The sequence below is a fragment of the Theropithecus gelada genome, chromosome 7a, assembly GCF_003255815.1.
Source record: "Theropithecus gelada isolate Dixy chromosome 7a, Tgel_1.0, whole genome shotgun sequence".
Lineage (NCBI taxonomy): Eukaryota > Metazoa > Chordata > Mammalia > Primates > Cercopithecidae > Theropithecus > Theropithecus gelada.
Genome location: NC_037674.1, coordinates 32,350,249 through 32,373,259, shown reverse-complemented (window position 1 = coordinate 32,373,259; position 23,011 = coordinate 32,350,249). Strand labels below are relative to the sequence as shown.

General features: G+C 36.6%; 1 protein-coding gene across 14 annotated transcripts in view; it reads right to left on the bottom strand.

Annotated features, from left to right (window-relative positions):
* The window catches only part of TCF12 (transcription factor 12), a 376,442-nt gene that overhangs the window by 221,654 nt on the left and 131,777 nt on the right, over positions 1–23,011 (bottom strand). For all 14 annotated transcript variants that reach the window (XM_025389607.1, XM_025389614.1, XM_025389605.1 and 11 more), the window contains one exon: positions 7,524–7,597. In XM_025389607.1, the coding sequence (XP_025245392.1) occupies positions 7,524–7,597 (74 nt within the window). The remainder of the gene's footprint in view (positions 1–7,523; positions 7,598–23,011) is intronic.

Below are 23,011 nucleotides of genomic sequence, written 5' to 3'. Positions count from 1 at the left end.
TTTTGAGATCAGGTTTCACTCTGCCACCAGGGCTACAGTATACTGGTGCAATCTTGGCTCACTGCAACCTCTGCCTCCCCAGCTCTAGAGATTCTCCTGCCTCAACCTCACGAGTAATTGGGACTACAGCCAACACCACAACTGGCTAAATTTTTTCTTTTTTTTAAGAGACGGTGTTTCGCCATGTTGCAGAGGCTGGTGTTGAACTCCTGGACTCAAGCGATCCACCTGCCTCAGCTTCCCAAATTGCTGGGATTACAGCTGTGAGCCAGCAACTTTTTTTTTTCTTCACTACAGCCTCGATCCCTGGGTTCAAGCAATCCTCTCACTTCAGCCTCCTGAGTAGCTGGGACCACAGCTGCACACCACCAGGCCTGGCTATTTTTTTTTCTCTATTTTTTGTAGAGAGGGTGCTCTCATTTTGTTGTCCAGGCCAGTCTCAAACTCTTGGGCTCAAGCAATCCTCCCATTTTAGCCTCCCAATGTGCTGGGTTTACAGGCGTTGAGCTACCATGCCCAGCCTAAAAAGTAACTCTTTAAGCAAATATGACTTATATGTCTAAGCATATTTCCTGAACTATAAGATACACATTTATTCACCTTTAACATTTAAGAAACTGAATGCATTTACAAATCTCAGCATCTTAAAACTGGGGGATCATGGTTAAGTCCAACCTCCCGAAAAGCAGGCCACCTATACTGTTCTTATGCCACTGGGCTCTGCTGGAGGAAGGAAACTACAAGTTGCCTCTGCCCACCGACACACTCTTAAGGCATCTGCTGTCAAATGTAAATGAACTACCCACCAGTTCCTTCTACACCTCCAGGCAGTATGACCCTGCTGAGGTCAGAATGACTTCTGTTTTTTGTATAGACAGCACATTAGAAAAACCAAGGTTCTATTATCCTATTTCTAACTCACTACCTACAAACTATAGAGAGGTTCTTAGCCAAGCTCGTCCACATTAATGAAAAAATACTGAACTCCTGTTAAGAATGGAGAGAGCACTAAACAAAATTAAAGTTCCCTTTAGCCATATCTGGCAGGAATGGTCCAGGATTTGCAAGAGAAATGACATTAATCTCATCCAGATAATCTTATAGGCTGATTTTAGTTTCCATAAAATCTGAAAGCTTATGTTTACTTTCATTGAGTTTTTATTTAATTTTGTTTCCCTTATCCCAAGTCCCCAATCTATGGCTTTGCCTATGAACTTTAGAAGACTGGAGAAATACTTAAATCCTTGTATCCATGTATTTTCATTTTCAACCTAGTTGGGTCTATGAGGTTGCTGTCTGTTTGTGTTTTTGACATCTGTTAAATGACCACTGCTGATGCTTTTTAAATGAACGGAATCCTCTTATCCCTTCATTGCTATAGGTATCGGAAGTCATAGCATCTATTCAAACAAAAAGCCTCAGAACATACCTACTATTATCTCTTAATAATAATAAAAAAAATCTCTGATATCATCTTGTGCTGAATCATATACAGCAGCTAAATCAAGTATTTTAAAGCTAAATCATTATCACACACTGGTTTTCCATTTTCTACTAACAGGTATAAGCCCCAAACTTTAGTGAGGTAGTTATTATTAGTACCCATCCCCTTTAAATCAATGAAAAAAGAAAAAAAGATAAAGGTAAAAACAAATAACTTGCCCAGAGTCACAGAGTGAGGAGGCAGAAGTGCCAGAAATAGAACCCAAAACAGCTTGATTTTAATGCTCAAGCTCTTAAATTCTATGCCATTCTACCCCACAATACACTATACTTGCTAGGTAAACTGTTCTATCATATTATGTCCCATGTCCTCTTTTATCAGCTGCAGACCCTCTTCTCTTTTCACCTTTCTCTTCTCTCTTGTCCCATTCCTTCAGGATATGGCAGAAAATGTATAGTTCTTTGAGTTGGGAAGTACTAAAGTAAAGGGGTTAAAAAGCACTAGCATAAGATTCAGAATATCTGAGTTCTGTCATGCCAGAGGCTGTCATTAACTAGTCACACGGCCTAGCCAAATCTCTACATACAGCACAAATCTACACTTGGTCAAATCGCAAACTTGTCGTTTCAGTTTCCTCATGTATGAAATAAAGAGACAGAATATATATAACCAATGCATCTTTCAGTTTTGAAAATTCTATGATACTGTAAAACACAGACGGAAGAAAGAGCAAAAAGATAAATGACTTTCATTCTGCAAGCCATAATACAGATAGAAGAGAAAACCATGGTGGATATTTAGCAATTTATTTTTTTAAAAAGCACCCAAGCTCTACTCAATTTAATGTAGCTTCTTTTTTAAAAAAATAACTACTATAAGATTATATATAGGCTGAAAAATGTTCATGATTAAAATGCCAACTCTTGATCACTGATGATTCCTATAAATCTAATTCCTATCAGCAGTTTCCTATCAATGAACTCAATTCTACCTCTTAAATTAAGGACTGACCAACTCTGTATCTTAGAAAAGAGCATCAATATACTTCTCTCTCTCCCACTCCTACCCCAGGATGCAAAACTCAATGGTACTTTAATACTCCAGAGCTTGGCATAGGTTGGCTAACACAGTTAAAAAGGCAGAGAAACCAAGATGACCTGGCCTCTTGACATTACCACAAACTCAAATAACTAGACATTCTAGAAACAGAATTTGTACATCAAGAAATATAACTATGAAAATGTACTTCAAATTATTATAAATAATAGTAATAGCAGTTTTCACTTATTATATCAATAAATGAAATACTTCACACCTATTATTACATTTCATCTTCACCAAAACCCTACAAAATACGTGTAAAATTATCATAATTTTAGAGACCAGAAAACTAAGACACATAGAAGTAATTTTCCCATGGTCACACAGTACGTTTCCAAATCACTTATTACCATTAATACCACCACCACCTACTTCAAGCTTCATCTTAAATCAACGTTGATTCTTTCCTTCCTCAACCTCCCAGCTTAATTAATCTAGTAAATCTAATGATTGTTCCCCGATTTGATTATATTCAGCAAACATGTATAGAGCACCCATTACGTATAAGGTGTTATACTAGAAAGACTGGTAACTTTTATATCCAAGTTTGGCAGGAAGAGACTGTTGCTTTCCCAAGAAAGAAATGAACAGCTGAAGAAGAAGGGAAATTGATTTTATTTATGTCCTTCATATATTTAAAAGAAATAAAAGTAGTTAAATTAAGCATGACTGAGTTGGCAAATAATTCTCACATATGACACTTAGAATACAGCATATTTGCAAATGTATCCATGTGTTTAAATTCATGTAATTGTTAAATACAGATCTAGTGAATTCTGAGATACATGGGTTTAAGGCCAACACCTATATAGCACTCATCACATATCAGACATTGATCTATGCAATTTCCATATATTGCCTTATTTAATCCTCAACAACCTCATGAAACAGATATCATTATCCCCATTTCACAGATGAATAAACTGAAGTACACTAGATTTAAATAACTTGTCCAGAATCTCACAGGTAGTAAGTGGCAGAGTTATGATTTATACCCAAGCAGTATGATTTCACAGTCTGTGCTCTTAAGCGCAGCCTTCTGAAGACAAAAAAAAAAAAAAAAAATCTGAAACTAGAATAAGTCATTAACACTTTAGTGAACAAGAACAACCACAATATTCTCTGGTCTTTATGCCTAGTACACCAACATTTCTATGCAATAAAGAATAAAAAACAAGGGAGAGAGGGAACAAACTCATTAACTAAATCTCTTGCCCATGTCTAAACTACCTGAGATTTTAATCACTCCTTTCAGTCTCAGGTGCTTTACCTTTATCACCACATTCACAAATTTCTAAAACTGGAAGTGCTATTCACAACATGATTCTATCTATATGTTCACGTGTGTGTCTATGCTCTCTGTACAGGTGGGCAGCAGGTGAAGACTGCAGAAACCAGGAATCTAACAAAAGTCGAGAGGTCTGCAGCTTACAAACCACAAATGTTGTGTTCCTTCCCTCTGGGTGTCTCAAACATGCTGAGACATGCTTAGGAAATGTGAAATCCACATTGCCTAAGAATGCTGACCATGCCTACCATTTCTTCTATAACCACTCTTAGGCACAATGTCTATTTTTATGTCAACCTAGTGAAATCTCTTCACTGAATGGACTGCTGTAGGCACTTCTGATAACCAGAAACTTAACCACCTCTACACTGCAAGGCTACTTTTCAGGTGGATTTGGTAAAAGCAGGGGCAGACACAGACTGCAGCTGTGCTAGAGTGACTTTTCCTAATTCTGAAAGAATGGGTATAAGCCTAACACGGAGATGAGAAGTTTGTGACCACTTAACTACGTGACTCAGGTGGAGCTCATTTACGCACCAAGGCTACTATAGTAGCACGATATCTTACAATTAAAGTCAGGACCCTGTAAGGCAACTAGCGTACATAGCAAACATTTCCCTTGAAAAGCTATTAAATAAAGAATAAGTTCAATCAACATGACTTTGTGTAGCTACTCCCATACATTAACATATAATTATACAATATTAATAGGGTTCATTTGCCAAATACGGTTTCATATTATTGTAAAGAAAGTATTGTTTCTCCCTTATAGTTTAGCATGGGAATGGGAGAGGGATAGAATGGCAGCTCAGACAGTTCAATTCATGTAAGTTTAAAGCATGTATATTGTATCTCCAACAAATTACTAAATTTGCAGTATCTAATACCCTTTTTTTGGCCTACTAAGCATTTTTAAATGTCATAAAAAGTATAATAAAAAATTTCCATTTAGTGATGTTACTGAAAATCAAATTATTTTTAAATAATGCAATTTGCTGACAGAAATGTAATATTTACATAATATGATAAAGTCTAAATAAATTTCATTTACGTGATTTCTACTGAAGTATCTGCAATTTCACTGTTTTAGCTGACAAATTTTTAACAAGTCAAAACTAGTCTTTAGCCAACATTAGTATTTATTTTTGAATTTAAGAACCTCAATGTACTTAAATAAGAATTTAAGAAATTCAATATACTAAAATAGGAGAATGAAGTACTTTAGTTGAGATTCTTATTAACACAATTATACCCATTTATGCTTATGATTATGAAAAAAAATGGTCAAGATGGTGAATGGTGTTAAAAGATGAAACCCCAAAAGCTGATAATTTCCCTATAAAGTAGTACTGAGGGAGGCTTCAAAGACAACCATAAAGTTCTCCTTGGCAAGAAGAGTTAAAGGGAATAACAGCTGGAAATTGGATCCAGATTTCTGTTTGAAAATGATACCAAAAATCTCTTAACTATCTCACCAAACGTTTTAGATTTAGACGATGACTAGGATAGAAGGAGAAAAATTAGTGAAAGAGTGGATTTCAATGGCAACAAAAATAAAGAAGGGTAGCATTAAATCTTCACTCTATCTGATCTCTCAATAGACAGTTAGAAATACATATGCGGTTCTATGGTTCTATGAAAACTAGCTTACTACATAATCAATTTAACTTTTCACTGCACATAATACATACTAAAAATAAAGTAAGTAAAATACAGCATTTCAGTTTAACCTATAAATAGCAAAAAGAAAAGAAAGATTTGCTTTGGATTTCATGTCTGAAGGTAAACTTAATTTGAAGATCATAAATTACATAAGTGTTTGGATACATTAGTATGTTTTTTTCTCCTAAAATCCTATGCAGCACTCAAGGGGGGCGGTGGGGGAGTGGGGAACAGTGAAGAAAGCCTGAAAGAGAGATAAATATAAGGCACCCAGCCACCATTTAATACATTCTAAGAAATAACATGTTATTACAAAGTAACTCAAGCCTCTGAAAAAAAAATCCAATATTAATTAGTAGTATTGTGGGTTTCCCACTACATAAAACTCCTACCTTCAAAATCTAAACTGGATCCTATCTCACATGTTCATAATAATACTCAAAGAATCAGAAACGTTTAAGAGTGGAAGGAAATGTGGACATCAACCAGTTTAAGTAGCCTCAAGACAAAAACAATGCGTCCAAGATTAAATGGCTAAGACAAAAATAATGTGTCCAAGATTAAATGGCTGATTCACAACACAGTTGATAGTAAAATTCAAGTCCTGACATACTCAGCATACGGCTCTTTACACTACAATGTAGCTTTCTCAGCCTCTGATTCCCAAAAGTGAACCACAAAAACCCACCTTTAACAGCCTCTTTATGCATCTTTTTGGATTCCATATGACTATCCCAGTTCTTTCCAAAGGATTTAAGATAAGTTATACATAGGCTACAGCCAAATACAACAGTAAAACCCCATATTTTAAAAGGTATTTTAACTCAGCATTTTTCAAAGCAAACTTGTGTAATCCATACTGAGACTATGCATTTCAATCACTTACTCAGTTTTCCTCCCATTAAGGCAATTTGCTTCTAGGGTTAACTACCCATAAATCTTAAGCTTGTCTCTTTCTTCTCTTGGTTAATTCTGAGAGAAATGAGAAATTCATTCACTTAAAGTATGGCCTTTTGGAAGTCTCTCTCTCTCTTTCTCTTTTCTTTTCTTTTTTTTTTTTGAGATGGAGTCTCACTCTGTGGCCCAGGCTTGAGTCCAGGGGCATGATCTTGGCTCACTGCAACTCTGCCTCCCAGGTTCAGTGATTCTCCTGCCTCAGCCTCCCAAGTAGCTGGGACTACAGGTGCCCACCCCCACGCCTTGGCTAATTTTTGTACTTTTAGTACAGACAGGGTTTCACCATGTTGGCTAGGCTGGTCTCGAACTTCTGACTTCAAGTGATCCACCTGCCTCAACCTCCCAAAGTGCTGGGATTACAGGCATGAACCACTGTGCCCAGCCTGGAAAAGTCTCTCTTAACCCCGTCAGTTTACCAGAGAAAGTCTGGGAGCAGAGTGCTTAATTTTATTCCAATTCTTTGATCTAATTTTCCATTTCCTGGTCTCATTATATAAAGTTTTGGGGTTTTTTCTTTTTGTTTTTTGTTGGAAAGGGCTCTAACCTTGTGACCTTAGTGTGTAGAAAGATGGCTTTGTCCTATTTCCTCTTAATTGTTAACCAAGAAATGTCATCCGTAATGTCTGTTTTGATATGCTTCCAAAAGGCAGGGCTACTGAGTTCCTGATGCAAAGGGCTGATGACTGTTGAAGCAAGGATGAGGGAGAGAGGCTGGAAGCTGGTACGTTGAAAGCCACTGCCATCTCGCAAAGCAAATAAACCAAACATATAGAAAAATGGCTAAATACATATGGAGAGCACTTAGGCATTCCAAGCTCTTTAGTACAGAGTACTGTAGACAGTTCAGGTGTACAAATAACACCAAGAATATTTAACTGTAGGAAATAAAATAAATCTCCAAAGTTTGACAGCTTATAAAAAGAACTAAATGTACCAAAAAGGTACTGGGTATTCTATATTTCCATGAAAAGAAATTAATTTTCATTTCTCATAAGAAACAGAGAATATATGAAAGAAATTACTTAGTCTGCCAAATTACAGTTTTAATCAAGGGTTGATCAGCAAACTTACTCTAGATGAATCATAGGAAGGACTTGGTTGACCACTTGTTCCCCAAGATGTTGTACCTCCTCTTTCATCCATACCTAAAAAGAGAAGAGAATAAAAGATATATCTGAAAACATACTTTTGTGGATTTTTTGGGTATGGGACAGCAGAGTACAATTCAGCAAGTGGTATTTGCGTTTTCATGGAACAGCTAAGTACCAATCCTTGCCTCAGAAACCTGTAAAATATAAGTTACTTCAAAGTATCTTCATCATTGTTCCATCAATCCTCAAGCAATACCCTATGTAAATTATAGAAATTCAGAATTAAAATATTTCTTTGCAGACTTTAGGATGGGTCATAGTCTCTCCATCTCGCCCCATGCCCTGCACTGCTACTTCTAGAAGTAGATGAACTCCCAAACTTTGTCTGGTTTAGTATTGCCTACATGAAAACATGAATAATTCATTCTTCATAGTTAAGCCCTAGAAAATGAAGCAAGACAATCATTTGATTTAATAAAGTTGGTTTCTTTCTGATCACTGATCAGATATTCTTAACTGATGACATCAAACTGAATCTAACTATATCAACCATATCAAATCAACATTAGTTATATAAAATCAAAATGACACTTTTGTGGTAACAGTTCCATCTCTTCTAAAATAACACACAATTTGATTTCAAATAAACAGTTCCACTCTTATGAAGGTGGCAAAAGAAAATTCACAGTGAGAAATAATGAGTTGCCATAACCAACAAAACAATTCATTGTGCACCCTTAATGCATCTTCGGATACTTGGGTTCCATTATTTTCACCTCCCAATCAGTCCCCAGAAAAAGCTGGAAGATTTGGATATCTCTCAATTCAGTCATTTCTACCTCTTCTGTTTTGAAGACTCCAGTCTTTTTCATCTTCGACTGCTAGCAGAGTACACTTCTCTAACCCCTTCTGAGTTTCATTCTATGATGAAATTCATCAACACAGAAATAGTTGACGTCTTTCTTTCATTCTTTCATGAGAACAGCCTGGATATTACAACGATAACATTCTGCTAAGTTTAGAAATTATCTTTCTTTCAAGATATTCCTGGAAGTCCCTCTGTAATTTCCCTGTAATTTAGGTGAGAATGTGGTATGTAATAAATTAAATGCCACACATTCTCCACTAATTTGCAATGATTACCATGGCTCTTTTATAGTGACAGAATTACCAAATTGAAAGGATGGGTAACAAAAAGCAGGGAAGGGAGATGGGTCAGCTTCCAAAGTAGAATGTACTAATTACTAACTTAGTTATTAGGACCCTATTATTTTTATGAATCTGTACTTCTTGTATCAAATGATTAATGCATATTTTAATAACTTTTTTAAAAGAGTTAATACAAAAGATGAGTATCTAGTATAGACAACATTGCAGGCACAATTTCAAGTGAACCAGAGGCTTTGAAAACACAGAGATTATGTGAACAGTGTTTTGTTCATTCCTGTGGAGCTCGTATTAAAGTTACAAATTTGAGAGATATTCTACGAGTTTGGGGAATGTGGTGTAAAAAACACTGTTACTGGCTGGGAGCAGTGGCTTCCGCCTGTAATCCCAACACTTTGGGAAGCTGAGGCGGGCGGATCACGAGGTCAGGAGATCAAGACCATCCTGGCTAACACGGTGAAACTTCGTCTCTACTAAAAATACAAAAAATTAGCCAGGCGTGGTGGCGGGCGACTATAGTCCCAGCTACTTGAGAGGCTGAGGCAGGAGAATCACTTGAACCTGGGAGGCGGAGGTTGCAGTGAGCCGAGATCGCACCACTGCACTCCAGCCTGGGCAACAGAGCAAGATTCCATCTCAAAAAACAAAAACAAAAACAAAAACAACAACAAAAAAAACACTGTTACCATCTCTCCAGTATCATTAGATACCACTGAGCTATCTTCCAAGCATTTTCTTTGCAACCAACACTGTAGAATAGCAGCAAGTATTCCTCTAAGAGTCAATCCAAGAAAAAGGCGACCATAAACCTACAAAATCCACTAATAAATGGAACTGCAAAAAATTTTATGAAAAGTTGTATTTTAAAAAATCACTTTTATTGAACACATAATGGAAAGTGATTTTGATGAATGTTGTCCTAATGAAAATAATCAAACCATAACTTAGTCTTTTTATGACTTTATATTTTCTTATATCAAATGATTAATAAATATGAGGCTTATGTGTATTTTAATTTTTATCTCATTTAGAGGCAGGGTTCTTGTTCTGTCATCCAGGCTGCATTGCAGTGGCATGATGATAGCTCACTGCAACCACAAAATCCTGGGCTCAAGTGATCCTCCCGCCTCAGGTTCCCTAGTGTTAGGACTATAGGAACATGCCACAATGCTCAGCTAATTATTATTATTTTTTTTTATTTTGTAGAGACAGAGTCTTACACTATGTTGCCTAGGTTGGTCTTGAACTCCTGGCCTCCAGCAATCCTCCTGCCTTGGCCTCCTAAAGTGCTGGGATCACAGGTGTGAACCACCATGCCCAGTTTTGCATGTATTTTAAATACATTTGTAAAAATATAGAGAGGGAGGAAAAATGGGTGCCAGTTACAGAGAACATCTCAAGCAAAATTTAAGACACACACAAAATTATGTGAAACTATATATTCAATTTTCATCAAGTGACTTCTATAAAACAAAGAAAAAGCAAAGATTAATGAAATAAAATGGTAATTAATTAGGTGATGGAATCACCAGCTAAAGAGTAGTATATACCACTGATATTGGACATGACAAGGGGCTCAAAGAATGCTATAGAATAACAAGAATCTGGCTAGGTTTTAAACTCAAGCTCTGTAGTTTTATTGTTAACATATCCAGACTCTTAGTAAAAGGTCGTGGCTGGCACTGACAAAGGCAAGAGTCATCTTTTAGCATCAATGACTCCTTTCTGCTAAAGACAATGGCTGTACAAACACAGAAATATGACAGGAATAATAAACTTTCCAAAGCTTCAGCCATAAGACCAAGGTAAGCAGAAAAAGGAAATTACACACAGAAGATAAACAACACAGATATCATACAAATTGACCAAAATCTGAAAAAAATACTTATTGACAAGAAAATACACCACAGTTGCAATACAGTGATGAGGGGTAACATTTTTCCTTTTAAGGTATTTCTGAATTATCATTCCCATATTATTTTCATCATTCCCATTTCTAGTATATGCATGCCAATTCAACAATTTCAGAGAAGTTAGTTCCTTGACTCATATACTAAAATGGTAGATGTAAGAGAAAGTTCAGCAATAATTAATGATAGAAACACTTCTGAGTCTTATTTGACTTTCTAATAAATTTTTTCCATTTCTATTCAACATGATTAAAAGGGGTGATCAATAACAGAAAGACTTCAATTATCCTTTTCCTTGTTAATCTTTTATGTAAATAATCTCTTAGTACCTGCTTTTCTGAATGGAACCAATTAAGCAAAATGCAATATATTCTGATTCTATGTGCTCCATTTTTAAAAGCATGCTGTTTTAACTTGGTATTTTCCAGTAAGGAACATTAAATTCTAGACCTCATATCTAAAAACAATAGTTTGTGAACTTAACAAAAGCAATCTGCCACCTTCTTTTGTGAAAACATTTAACAAGAAAAGTAACTAAGAGCAATCATAAATTACTATATATACAGGCAGTTCCCTGAAAGGCTGAGACCTTAAAGAAGGAATAAAAAGGTGAAATTCAAGTTTTTAAGGTTTCAGAGAATAAGACTCTTAGAGGAACAGGTAAACTTCTTGGCCAAGTCCAACATTTGCCATTACTCCCCTTTCTAGGAAGAACACAGATTTAGACTACCTTCTTATGCTCTACTCCCATCTTAGTATTTGACCAAGAGTATTTTCTTTCTAGTGTCAATAAAAAACTATCCCACAGCTTCTCTCCTATTTCTTCCCTTTCATCAAGCCACCAGAGTCCTACAGGCATCTCTAGGTTTTGATCTACTACCAAAAACTGGAAACTGGATTTTTTTTTTTTTTTTGGTGGGAGGAGATGCTTTTCTATGCCCAAAGCACCTATTGTGTTTCCCTCCATCCTCTCCCCCACCCCCCACCACATATAGGCCCTGTGAACAAATTATTATTAACACTGTGGAGTTTTAGTAAGTAAAGCAGCCTGAAAGTAAAAGGGAGGAATCAGGAGCAAAGCTGCTGACATGAACACCAGTTCCTTCTCTTCCCACTTGCCACTACCAGACCTATCACTAAAGACTCCGACACCCTGAACTAAGACTAGGGTAAAGTGAGAAATAAGACAGGAAATGGGAAAATATTTTCAGTTAGTAGTGGTGAGTCTGATGAGCCAAGAAAGAATGAAAGGATGAAACAGGGAGACAGCATACAAGAATGAGAGAAATGGTCAGGATATCCCTGCAGCAAAAGCAGTAAGAAAAGCAATTCAATCTGGCCATACTGGTAGGGTATCATAAATGAGAGCCTTCCCTGTGGGAAAGAGACACACATATAGTTGGGAGCAAGGGCACAGGGAAAATCACATACACATTTCTCTCTTTTTCTCCCCCCATCCTCTGATGCACATGTGCACTGTGCCTTTAGTAGCACTGAAATCAAATTTTTATTCAAGAAAGTAAAATGTACTCTAAAAATATCAAATCTCAGCACTGTCATAAATAAGGGAAACATAATATACTTTGCAGGATTGCCATCTGCTGTAGGGGGATCCAGCAAATGATTTGATGAAAGAATTCTGACTGGAGATAGCTATATCACATAACCAAAGCTATGAATGTGTCTATCTTTAATAGTGTCTTTATTCAATTCTATTTGTAGAGTAAGGATACTCCTTTAGATAAGACTCAAAGGCTGCAATCAATTGTAAATTAATATATACCTAAAAAACCAACACCAAGATTTTTTATTGTATTTTTCACATTTTAGATGCTCATGAAATAAATCTACAAATGCATTTTCCCAGAAATACATTGTGAAATAGGATCAATTAGAATATAATGACAAGTGCTTTGTTATTTTGCTACACATTAATAAAAAAGGAAAAGCTAGGAAAATATTAAAATTGCAAGGGAATTTAATAGAAGTTAAAACATGCTACCTCATCTAAAGTATAAAACATTATAGAGATTTTTTTTACTTGTAAAAAATTTAGGTTCTGTGCAGTGAATTGTCAAATAAAACAGTCTAAAAACCAAAAAACACATATGTAAGAAAGTAAGTCCGGTAGAAAGATTAGAAGGAATCGCCCTTTCTGGTCATCCTTAATAATCCAATCAGAATTTTTGTTTGGCATTGTTGAGACCAAAGATTTACAAGTACAGATGTTCCATTTAAGTCTTTAATGCCACAGTACAGTACAATAAGGTAATGAACACATGGCTAATTTCATTTAAAAAAATGGCTAATTTTGAAAATGACTTTCAAACACAGATTTTGCTATATTATTGTTACTAGCCATATCACCCTGATACAAATGCCCTGTAAAGATACAAAAGGAAAATCCAGTGACCGATTTAATCAAAGAAGTAAGAGTACAGGGCCAAAAGGAAATGCCAAGTCTGTCTCTTTAAGAAAAACAGAGACTGCCTGATGGCCAGGAATTGAAAGTAATACGTTCCCAGGGGTCGACTTGGGAATTGTCTAATGGGAACTATAGAGTGATCTGGTGGTCACTGTATCTTAAAAGATTTGTTCTGTCTGAACAGACATTCCAACCCTGACAAAGCCTCTTGAGCTACCTTTAAAACTCCCCTAAACTAGCTGTCAAGTTTCTAGAAAGAAGGAAGGGTCCTCCCTACATACCAGAGAAGCAAGTATTCTCCCAATCTAAATACGAAAGCCCTGTACCTGAAGACCAATGCCAGTGTTTTCTTCCACAGAAGCACTACCAACAGTTTTAAAAAACGAAAAACAAAAAACAAAACCTTGATGCGATTTTTAACACAATCAAATAATCTCTGACCTGCATTACTATAATAGTTTCCTAAACGTTTTTTCTTCTTCTTGCCTCTCCTACTAAAGCAACCTTTTAAAAACAAACCAAATCATGTCCATCTTGTGCTCAAAACCTACCAATGGCTTCCCAACTCATTCAGAATTATTAATAAACGCAATGGTCTACAATGTTTTACAGGTTCTGCCTCCTACCTCTCTGAACTCATCTCCTACTATTCTTTCTCTTACAATAGTTACTATAAATCCTAGGGCTGGTGGAAAGAAAATATCTAGCTAGCTTGCTATCAACTACATAAAGGCTCTGGGGAGTGAACAAAAACAGGCTGATTTTGGATGAAAATATAAACTTGGAAGAAGAGACCAGAATGGGTGAGTTTCTCTTTTTATCAGCGTTCAGGGACCAGCACAGGTGAGTTTTCCATTCTGAAACCTTTGTCCTGCAGGCAAGCAGCCATAACCTATAGTAACTAAAATTCCAACAGAAACCCCACTGTCTTTTTGGCCTGAAGGAAAAGAGGACAGAGACAGGACGACCACAGTCACCAGAAAGTGAGGATAGAATCCGAAAAGGGAGAAAGCCAGAAAAGAGAGGTCTCAAATTTTTTATTTATCTCTGCCCAAATATTTGGCTGAGTACTGGAACACCATTCACAGGGCAGGCATAAGGCAGTTTGTAGCTGAGACTAAAAGAACCGAATTGAGATTTGAGCATCTACCAACTTCAGGCAAGAGATAATTTTTGCTATGAGTCTAACCAAAAGCAAATGGCTCACTAAAACAAATACATCAAAACTCTTTGGAAGAACATGAAATAAGCCAATTTTTCCACAAATAACATACATAATATCCAAAATTCTTTGACAGTAATATGTAACCCAATCTCAAGGGAAAAGATAATCAACAGAGGCTAACAGCAAGATAACCCAAAGTAAAATTTTCAGACAAGGACATTAAGGCAGATGCTGTAACTATGCTCAATGAAGTAAAACATACATGCTTTTAATGAAAAAAAAAAAAGTGAAAATATCACAAAAAAAAAACATTTAAAAAAACTAAAATTAAGCCAGGTGTGGTGTCTCATTCCTGTAATCCCAGCACTTTGGGAGGCCAAGGCAGGTGGACTGCTTGAGTCCAGAAGTTTGAGACCAGCCTGAGCAACATGGCGAAACTCTCTACAAAAAATTAAAATTAGCCAGGCACGGCAGTGTGCTCCAGTATTCCCAGCTACGCGGGAGGCTGACACTGGAGGATTGATTGGAGCCCGGGAGGCAGTGGGCGCAGTGAACTGAGATTGCATCACTGCACTCCAGCTTTGGTGACAGAACGAGATTCTCTCTCATAAATAAATAAATTAACTAAAAATAACTAAAATTGGCTGGGTGCAGTGCTCAAGCCTGTAATCCCAGCACTATGCGAGGCTGAGGCAGGTGGATCACCCGAGGTCAGGAGTTCGAGACCAGACTGACCAACATGCTGATACCCCATCTCTACTAAAAATACAAAAAAGTAGCTGGGAATGGCGGCGGGCGCCTGTAATCCCAGCTACTCGGGAGGCTGAGGCAGGAAAATCGCTTGAACCTGGGAGGCAGAGGTTACAGTGAGCTGAGATCGCACCACTGCACTCTAGCCTGGGCAACAAGAGAGAAACTCTGTCTCAAAACACACACACTCACACACACACACCCCTAAAATTAAATATCTGAAATTTAGAAAGAAATTTCCTGGATGGTTTTAAGAGTGAACAGAGACAACAGAGTAATAGTAAGTGAACCTGATGACAGATCATCAGAAATTATCCAATTAATAAAAAGAGAAAAAGGATTAAAAGAAAATGAACAGCGCCTCACAGACCTAAGGAAAGATATTTAAAAGACTAACATAAGTATAATGAGAGAATAAAGAAAATATGGTAGAAAAAAGTGATTGAAGAAATAAGGCCAAAAAATTCACAAATGCAGTGAGAGACACAAATTTACTGATTAAAGACTGTATACAGTGAACCCCACAGAGTATAAATAAGAAAACCATACACAGACACAACATAGCCAAGCTGCTGACAACCCAAAAATAAAGAGAAAAGTTTGAAAATGGCCATAAAGTGACATACTAAATTGAAAGTAACAACGTTTCAAATAACTAAGAACTTGTCTTCAGAAACTATGAATGCTGGCAGATGTGAAAAAAATATCTTTAAAGTGCTTGGGGCTGTGGGATGTGGGAGAATGATTATTAACCAGAATTCTATACTCAGCAAAAATATCCTTCAAGAATGGAGTTGAAATAAAGACCTGTTCAAATAACAGAAAATTAAGAACTCATTACCCGCATAACTCTGGTATAAGAAATATTAAAAGAAGTTCTTCAGGCTGAAGGATAATTTTTTTTTTTTTTTTTTTTTGAGACAGAGTTTTGCTCGTTGCCCAGGCCAGAGTGCAATGCCGTGATCTAAGCCTACTGCAACCTCCGCCTCCCAGGTTCAAGCGATTCTCCTGCCTCAGTCTCCCAAGTAGCTGGGATTATAGGTGCGCACCACTGCGCCCAGCTCATTTTTGTGTTTTCAGTAAAGATAGGGTTTCACCATGTTCACCAGGCTGGTCTTGAACTCCCGACCTCGGCCTGATTCGCCTGCTTCGACCTCCCAAAGTGCTGGGATTACAGGCGTGATCCACCGCACCTGGCCCAGGTTGAAGGATAACGTTATCAGAGGAAAACCTGCATCCTAGGGAATAGTATCATATATAATAAATAAAAAGACTAATTTTTCCTTTAATGTTTTAGAACACATAGAGCTTAGGAGACAAAAAATGATTTTCTCTCCTAAGAGTTACAATGAATTTAGATGTAATACATATGATAACTATACCACAAAGGAAGGCAGTAAACAGACGTATAAAGTCAAAAGAGTTCTGCCTTTTACGTGAAGTGGCACAATATTAACTCTACACAGCCTTTGAGAAGTTAATGATGTATGTTAACATCCCTAGAGAAGCTACGGGGGGGGCGGGGGGGGAGAGCGGAAACAGAGGCATTGCAAAAAAGCCAGCTAATAAAAGGAGTTCTAAGAAAATCCCACCCCAAAAGAATGGAGATACAGTAAAACAAAATACAGTTTGAACACACAGAAAACAAACAAATTAGTAGACCTAAATCCAACCATACAATAAAACGTTCCACTTCTGTCTGGGAAAGAAGACAGGGAAGTGATGAAATAGATACTCCTTTTCTCAGTGGGAACACACCTCATTGCTCTGTGAGCTCATAAGGTTCATGTTGCTGCCCTTCTTGAACAAGACAATTAAAATTGGGTTTGGTGATTAGAAAAGGAAGATGAAAACACTACAAATGCACTTACCCATTAAACAAAAAATATACAACACAAACCAACGTGAAAGTGCAAAGGCTTTTTGTTTTTTGTTTTTATGGTACTCATTAGGATCATAAGTCAGTACCAATAAAGCAGTTTCTGCATAACTATCAAGCACATTTTGGTGGATTTTTGCTGATTACCTAACACAATTTGCTATGTAAAAACAGCTGTGTGAGCAATTACTATTATTAACTTAATTCCACAAACAATTCTATTCATTTCCTGTAATGAGGCCCATGCACTCCCTGGTTCAAGTCTTAGACCATTAATTCCTATAATGACAACACACTCTGCCTCTCTCAGAGGAACTCTAAAAATTTTCCTTTCATATTTTCCCTATATTTAAAAATTTCCCTCATAGTACCAAACTACCACCCAATTCTTTCCATACTCAGAAAGAAAAATTTATATTCATCACCTTCACTCCTTACCATTTACTCACTCATTAATTAATCTCTTGCTATCTATCATCTTCTGGATCATACCAGCAAAACCAAATGCCAGGCACACAGCAGGCTCTCAGCAAACATTTGTTTACAGGATAAAACTGAACTCTTTCAGGTCATCAAAGCCATCCTAGTCATAAAATATAACTCTTACTCTTATTCTTCATTTCTTTGATCTCTATAGCACAGGTCAGCAAACTTTTGCAATAAAGGGCCAGATGACAAATACTTTACGCAACTGGGGGCCGATCCCTTCCATACCAACTACTCAACTCCACAACTCTAGCAAAAAAGCAGCCACAGGCGTTATGCAAACAAATGGGAGTTGCTGTGTTCAAATAAACTTTATTTACAAAAAAAAAAAAAAAGGCGATGGGCTACAGGTTATATTTACCTCTGTTCTGCGGTGCCTGATCCTGTTAACCACCTCACCTTCACCACATTGGTCTTGTGAATGTCTTGGATGTGACAAAATAAAAACAGCCAAAAAAGCAAAAACAGACAAGTGGGACTACATTAAACTAAAAAGCTTCTGCATAACAAAGGAAACAACAGAGTGAAAAGGCAATCTACAGAATGGGAGAAAATATTTGCAAACCATAACTCTGATAAGGGGTTAACGTTCAACATATATAAGAAACCCCTACAATTCAACAGCAGAAAAATCCAAATAAGCCAATTTAAAAATAGACAACACATGTGAATAGACATTTCTCCAAAGAAGGCATACAAATGGCTAACAGGTATATCAAAAGCTGCTTGGCATCATAAATATCAAGAAAATATAAATCAAAATCACGGTAAGATATAATCTCACACCTGTTAGAATGGCAATTATTAAAAACACACGTACACAAGAAAACAAGTGTTGATGAGGATACAGAGAAACTACAGCCCTTGTACGTTGTTGGTGAGAATATAAAATGGTATAGCTGCTATTAAAAAAATGGTATGAGGTTCCTTTAAAAATTAAAAAACAGAACTATCATAATGACCCAGCAATCCCACTACTAGTTATCCAAAACAATTACAATCAGCATCTAAAAGAGATATCTGTATTCCCATGTCAACTGCAGCATTATTCACAATAGCCAAAATGTGGAAACAACCTAAATGTCCATTAATGGATGAAGTTATACTGTTTACATGAGCACTATCTAACATGTCTCAAATTAACAGCAAAGGCCACATTCAGGTCTTACTCTGTATCACCTTCAATGCTGAATACACAGAAAAGCTCACGAAAGAAGTTTTTTATAAACAACATGACACTGCTACTTAATATAAGGACAAGTTTTCTAGTAGCAGCCATAGTTTTTTTGTTTTTTGTTTTTCGTTTTTTTTGAGATGGAGTCTCACTCTGTCACCCAGGCTGGAGTGCAATGGCATGATCTCGGCTCACTGCAACCTCTGCCTCCCAGGTTCAAGTGAATCTCTTGCCTCAGCCTCCCAAGTAGCTGGGATTACAGGCACCCACCACTAGGCCCAGGTAATTTATATATTTTTAGTAGAGAAGGGGTTTCATCATGTTCGCCACGCTGTCTTGAACTCCTGACTTCAGGTGATTCACCTGCCTCAGTCTCCCGAAGTGCTGGGAATGCCACACACCTGGCCTAGCTATAGCTTCTTATCCACTTACGTTCACTCTCCCAGTCTCCCTGGTGAAGGGCATGACATTGCAAGGCAGCCTTCATAAAAGATACAAGTAATGACCAAGGCACAGAACAAAGGTAATCACACCAAGAATGCACTCAGCTGAAAGCCCTGATACAGCACACTGTTCTCATGAAATGGACTAAAAAATTCATACAAATTTGTTATATGTATGAGTGTACATATGTAAGCAAAAATTATTGCCATGTAGATTTCTAAATTCTGAACTCTCATAATGTCTAAACCTTCCTGATTTCAAAATATTATTACAAAGCTCTAGTAATTAAAACAGTATGGTCCAGACATAAAGTCACGTCATTAAAAACAGAATCACAGACCAATGGAACGTAATAGAGAACTCAGAAATCCATGCATGTATGGTCAACTGCACTTTGACAAGGATGCCAGGAATACATAATAGGGAAAGGATAGTCTCTAAAAATGGCAATGGGAAAACTGGACGTCCACATGCAAAAGAATGAAATTGGATGCTGATCTCACATCATATGAAAAATTCAACTGAAAATGGATTAAAGACTTGAACATAAGACCTGAAACTATAAAGCAAAGAAAAAAACCAGACTCTCTGGGTAAGATCCAAATCCATATGGTTAAATGAAGGCACTCCCCAGTCAATACGGCATGTGGTGGCTAGACAAGCAGAAAGCCAGTGTCTTCTTTGCTTAAGAAGTCAGAAAACAGGCTGGGCGTGGTGGCTCATGCCTGTAATCCCAACACTTTGGGAAGCAGAGGCAGGAGGATCACTTCAAGTCTAGGAGTTCGAGACCAGCCTGGGCAACATAGAAAGACCTCGTCTCTACTTAAAAAAAAAAAAAAAAAAAAAAAAGAAGAGGAGTAGGAAGAAAAGGCAGAATCCAGAAAACAGAATTTGAGAATGCCAATGTGACTGGAAATTATGGAAGGAAACACAAGGGAGCAGAAAGCCACAGCTGAGAAAGGTCCAAAAATTTACATTTAATTTCCCCTTCAATCTTTATGACCTCTCAACATAAACGTGAGGAAGAATACAAGAATCCCAACTAAAAGCAACAGCTGGAACACTAAAATAACTGATCACAGATTTCAGATGCTGGCTACCACAGCAGAGACTAATTAGAAAGGCTTGGTAAATAATCTGGGCTTTCTACAGACCTGCCTTAACAAAGCAAAACACCATGCCTCAAGATAATTAACCAATAACGTAACTACTTACCAGAGCAAAAACAAAACTGCAAAAATTAACAAAAGCCAAAACTTCTACAATGTATCATTTATATTTTCCAATATGAAATTAAAAATTACTAGATGTGTGGTGAAATAAAAATGTGACCATTAGTCAACATATCCCAAGATGACAAAGATGTTGGAATAATAAAGGGATTTTAAAGCAGTTATTATAAATATTCGAACATGTTAAGAAAAAGATAGTCAAAATGAATGAACAAATGGAGGCTCTTAAGAGAGAAAATCTTTTAAAAAAATAAAATTCTAGCATTGACAAGTATAATATCTGAAATGAAAATTTCATTGGATAAGCTTAACAATGAACTGGAGCAGCAGAAGAAATGGTAAGTAAAACTGAACACACATCAATATAAAATTATTCAATATTAAAGCACAAAAAATACTGAAAAAATTAATAGTTTCAGCTACCTGTCAGATAACATTAAATGGTCTAAATGCATGTAATGAGAGTATTAAAAGTATGTAAGACAAAAAAACTGGCAAAAATTTCCCCAAATCAGTGAAAACAACTTGTAGATCCAAGGAACTCAGCAGTCTCTAAGTCGGAGAGAACTACAAAGCAAACCTCACCAATGCACCAATAGTCAAAATGCTAAAGTGCAACTGCAAAGAAAGAAATCTTCAATTCACCAGAGAGAAGATAAATTACATAAGGGGAAAATGATATGAAGACTTATCAGAAACAATAAAGGAATGACACCCTTTAAGCATGAAGAGGGAAAAGGAATGTCACCTCAGAAATCACTGACTAGAAACCCAAACTACAAGACATGCTAAGTAGAGTTTTTAGGCTGAAGGAAAATAATACCAGATAAAATTCACAACTACAAGAAAAAAGAAAGCATACAGATGGCAAATATGTGAGTACGATAAAGATGATTTCTCCTCTATTTTCTTTAAAATGCAAGTGATTGTTCAAAGCAGAAACTATAAAGTTGTTTTGAAAACCTTGTAACATTTTTATGACAAAGAATAAGAAGAGGTATACAGAATAATACTTTTCAAGATCCTTAATTTTACACTGATATAGTAAACTAAAAGCTCTGAGTAAACTGTGATTATACTGTAATTCCTAGAGGAACCCCTAAAAATAACCGAAGGAGGTCCAGCTAAAAAGCCACATTGAGGAATTAAAACTGAATTTAAAAAATTTGATTAATAAGTCAAAAACGGCAAAACAAAGACACAAAATAATTAATGGCACAAAAGAAAACAAATAGTAATGTTACAAAACTAAATATATCAATTAGCACAAAGAATTAGAGAGAATGCAGAGCAACTAGAACTGTCATGGTAAAATCAGTCTTTTGAAAACTGGCAATTTTTCAGAGTATTAAAATAATTCTAAACTCTGACCTAGAAATTCCAGTTCATGGTAAATAAAAAAATATATATATCCACAAACAGAATTACACAAAAGTGTTTATAGCAGACTTATTTGTAATAGCCAAAAACTTGAAAGAGCCCTAATGTCTATTATTGATACAATGAAATACTACCATTCAGCAACAGAAAGAACAAACTGCTAACACACACAACAAAGTGGATAAATCTTGTGAGCAAAAGCAGCCAGACACAGAAGAGGACACAGTATCTCATTCCATTAATGTGCAATTCCAGAAGTAACGAAACTAATCTATGGTGACAGAAATCAAAACAATGGTTGTTTGGAGTGGGTAAGGGTTGACTGGAAGGAGACATGAGAGATCTTTCTGGAGTGCTGCTGGGTAGGTTCCTGGGAAGCAGATGGAAGTATCTGCAAAATAGATTCACTGAAAAACGCTCTCATGTTCAACCTATGAGTTGAAGGTAGGGCAAAGGGGTAGAGGGAGAAGCTGAATTGAACTACACAGCAACAAATGCCTCAGCTGATCACATGGGAAATTCTGGAGCTGGGATGACATTTGAGAACTGTCCCAAATTGCTGCAAGTGGGCCAAGACCTTTATACCTCTCCCTCCATCCCACGGCCCCCAGAAAGTGGACACAGGCGGCCTCCAGAAAGTGGATGTGATCATGGTCAAGATGGCTCTCTTTAGCAGAGGGTAACTCTTGAAGAGCAACTGTGGTTGAGTCATTCACCAACACTTCCAGCAGCTGGAGGAGTAAGTAATACTATATTTTTATTGTACCTTTTCTATGTTTAGATACACAAATAATCATCATTGTGTTACAACTGCCCACTGTATTCAGTACAGTCATATGGTACAAGTTTGTAGTCTAAGAACAAAAGGCTATACTATACAACCTAGGCGTGTAGTAAGCTATACCATCTAAGTTTATGTAGGCACTGTACCCTTTATGACGTTAGCAATAGAATGAAATCACCTAACAAGGCATTTCTCAAAACATATCGCTATTAAGTGACACACAACAATGGGGATATGTTTTGAGATATTATATATTTACACTTGATATTCAAGAGGGAAAAAGGTTTTTCCAGTTGAGGCTAATATTTTCTTTATAAAATTTCCAGAAATATTTATTTTCTCTCACAATCCAAATAGAGAAAGGTGAAAAATCAAGAATTCTTTTCTGACATTTTTGTAATATTGTAAGATAGTTACTGTTCAAGGCAGAGATCTCCATAAGTCAACCAATTTTTGCTCATCTAACCCCATTACAATTTCTTATATTAAGAATCCTTATTAAACTACTCAAATTATTATTGTTGAGTAGTTTTAGGTATACAAAATCACTTATCTTGTTCAGTCTTTCTGAAAGTAAGATGGTAATCAAGATAGCAACAGAAGACAGTAACTTAACAGAACTATTTATAGAACACACTTCCCTTTGGTAACCTTAAAATACAAGTGAAGGGC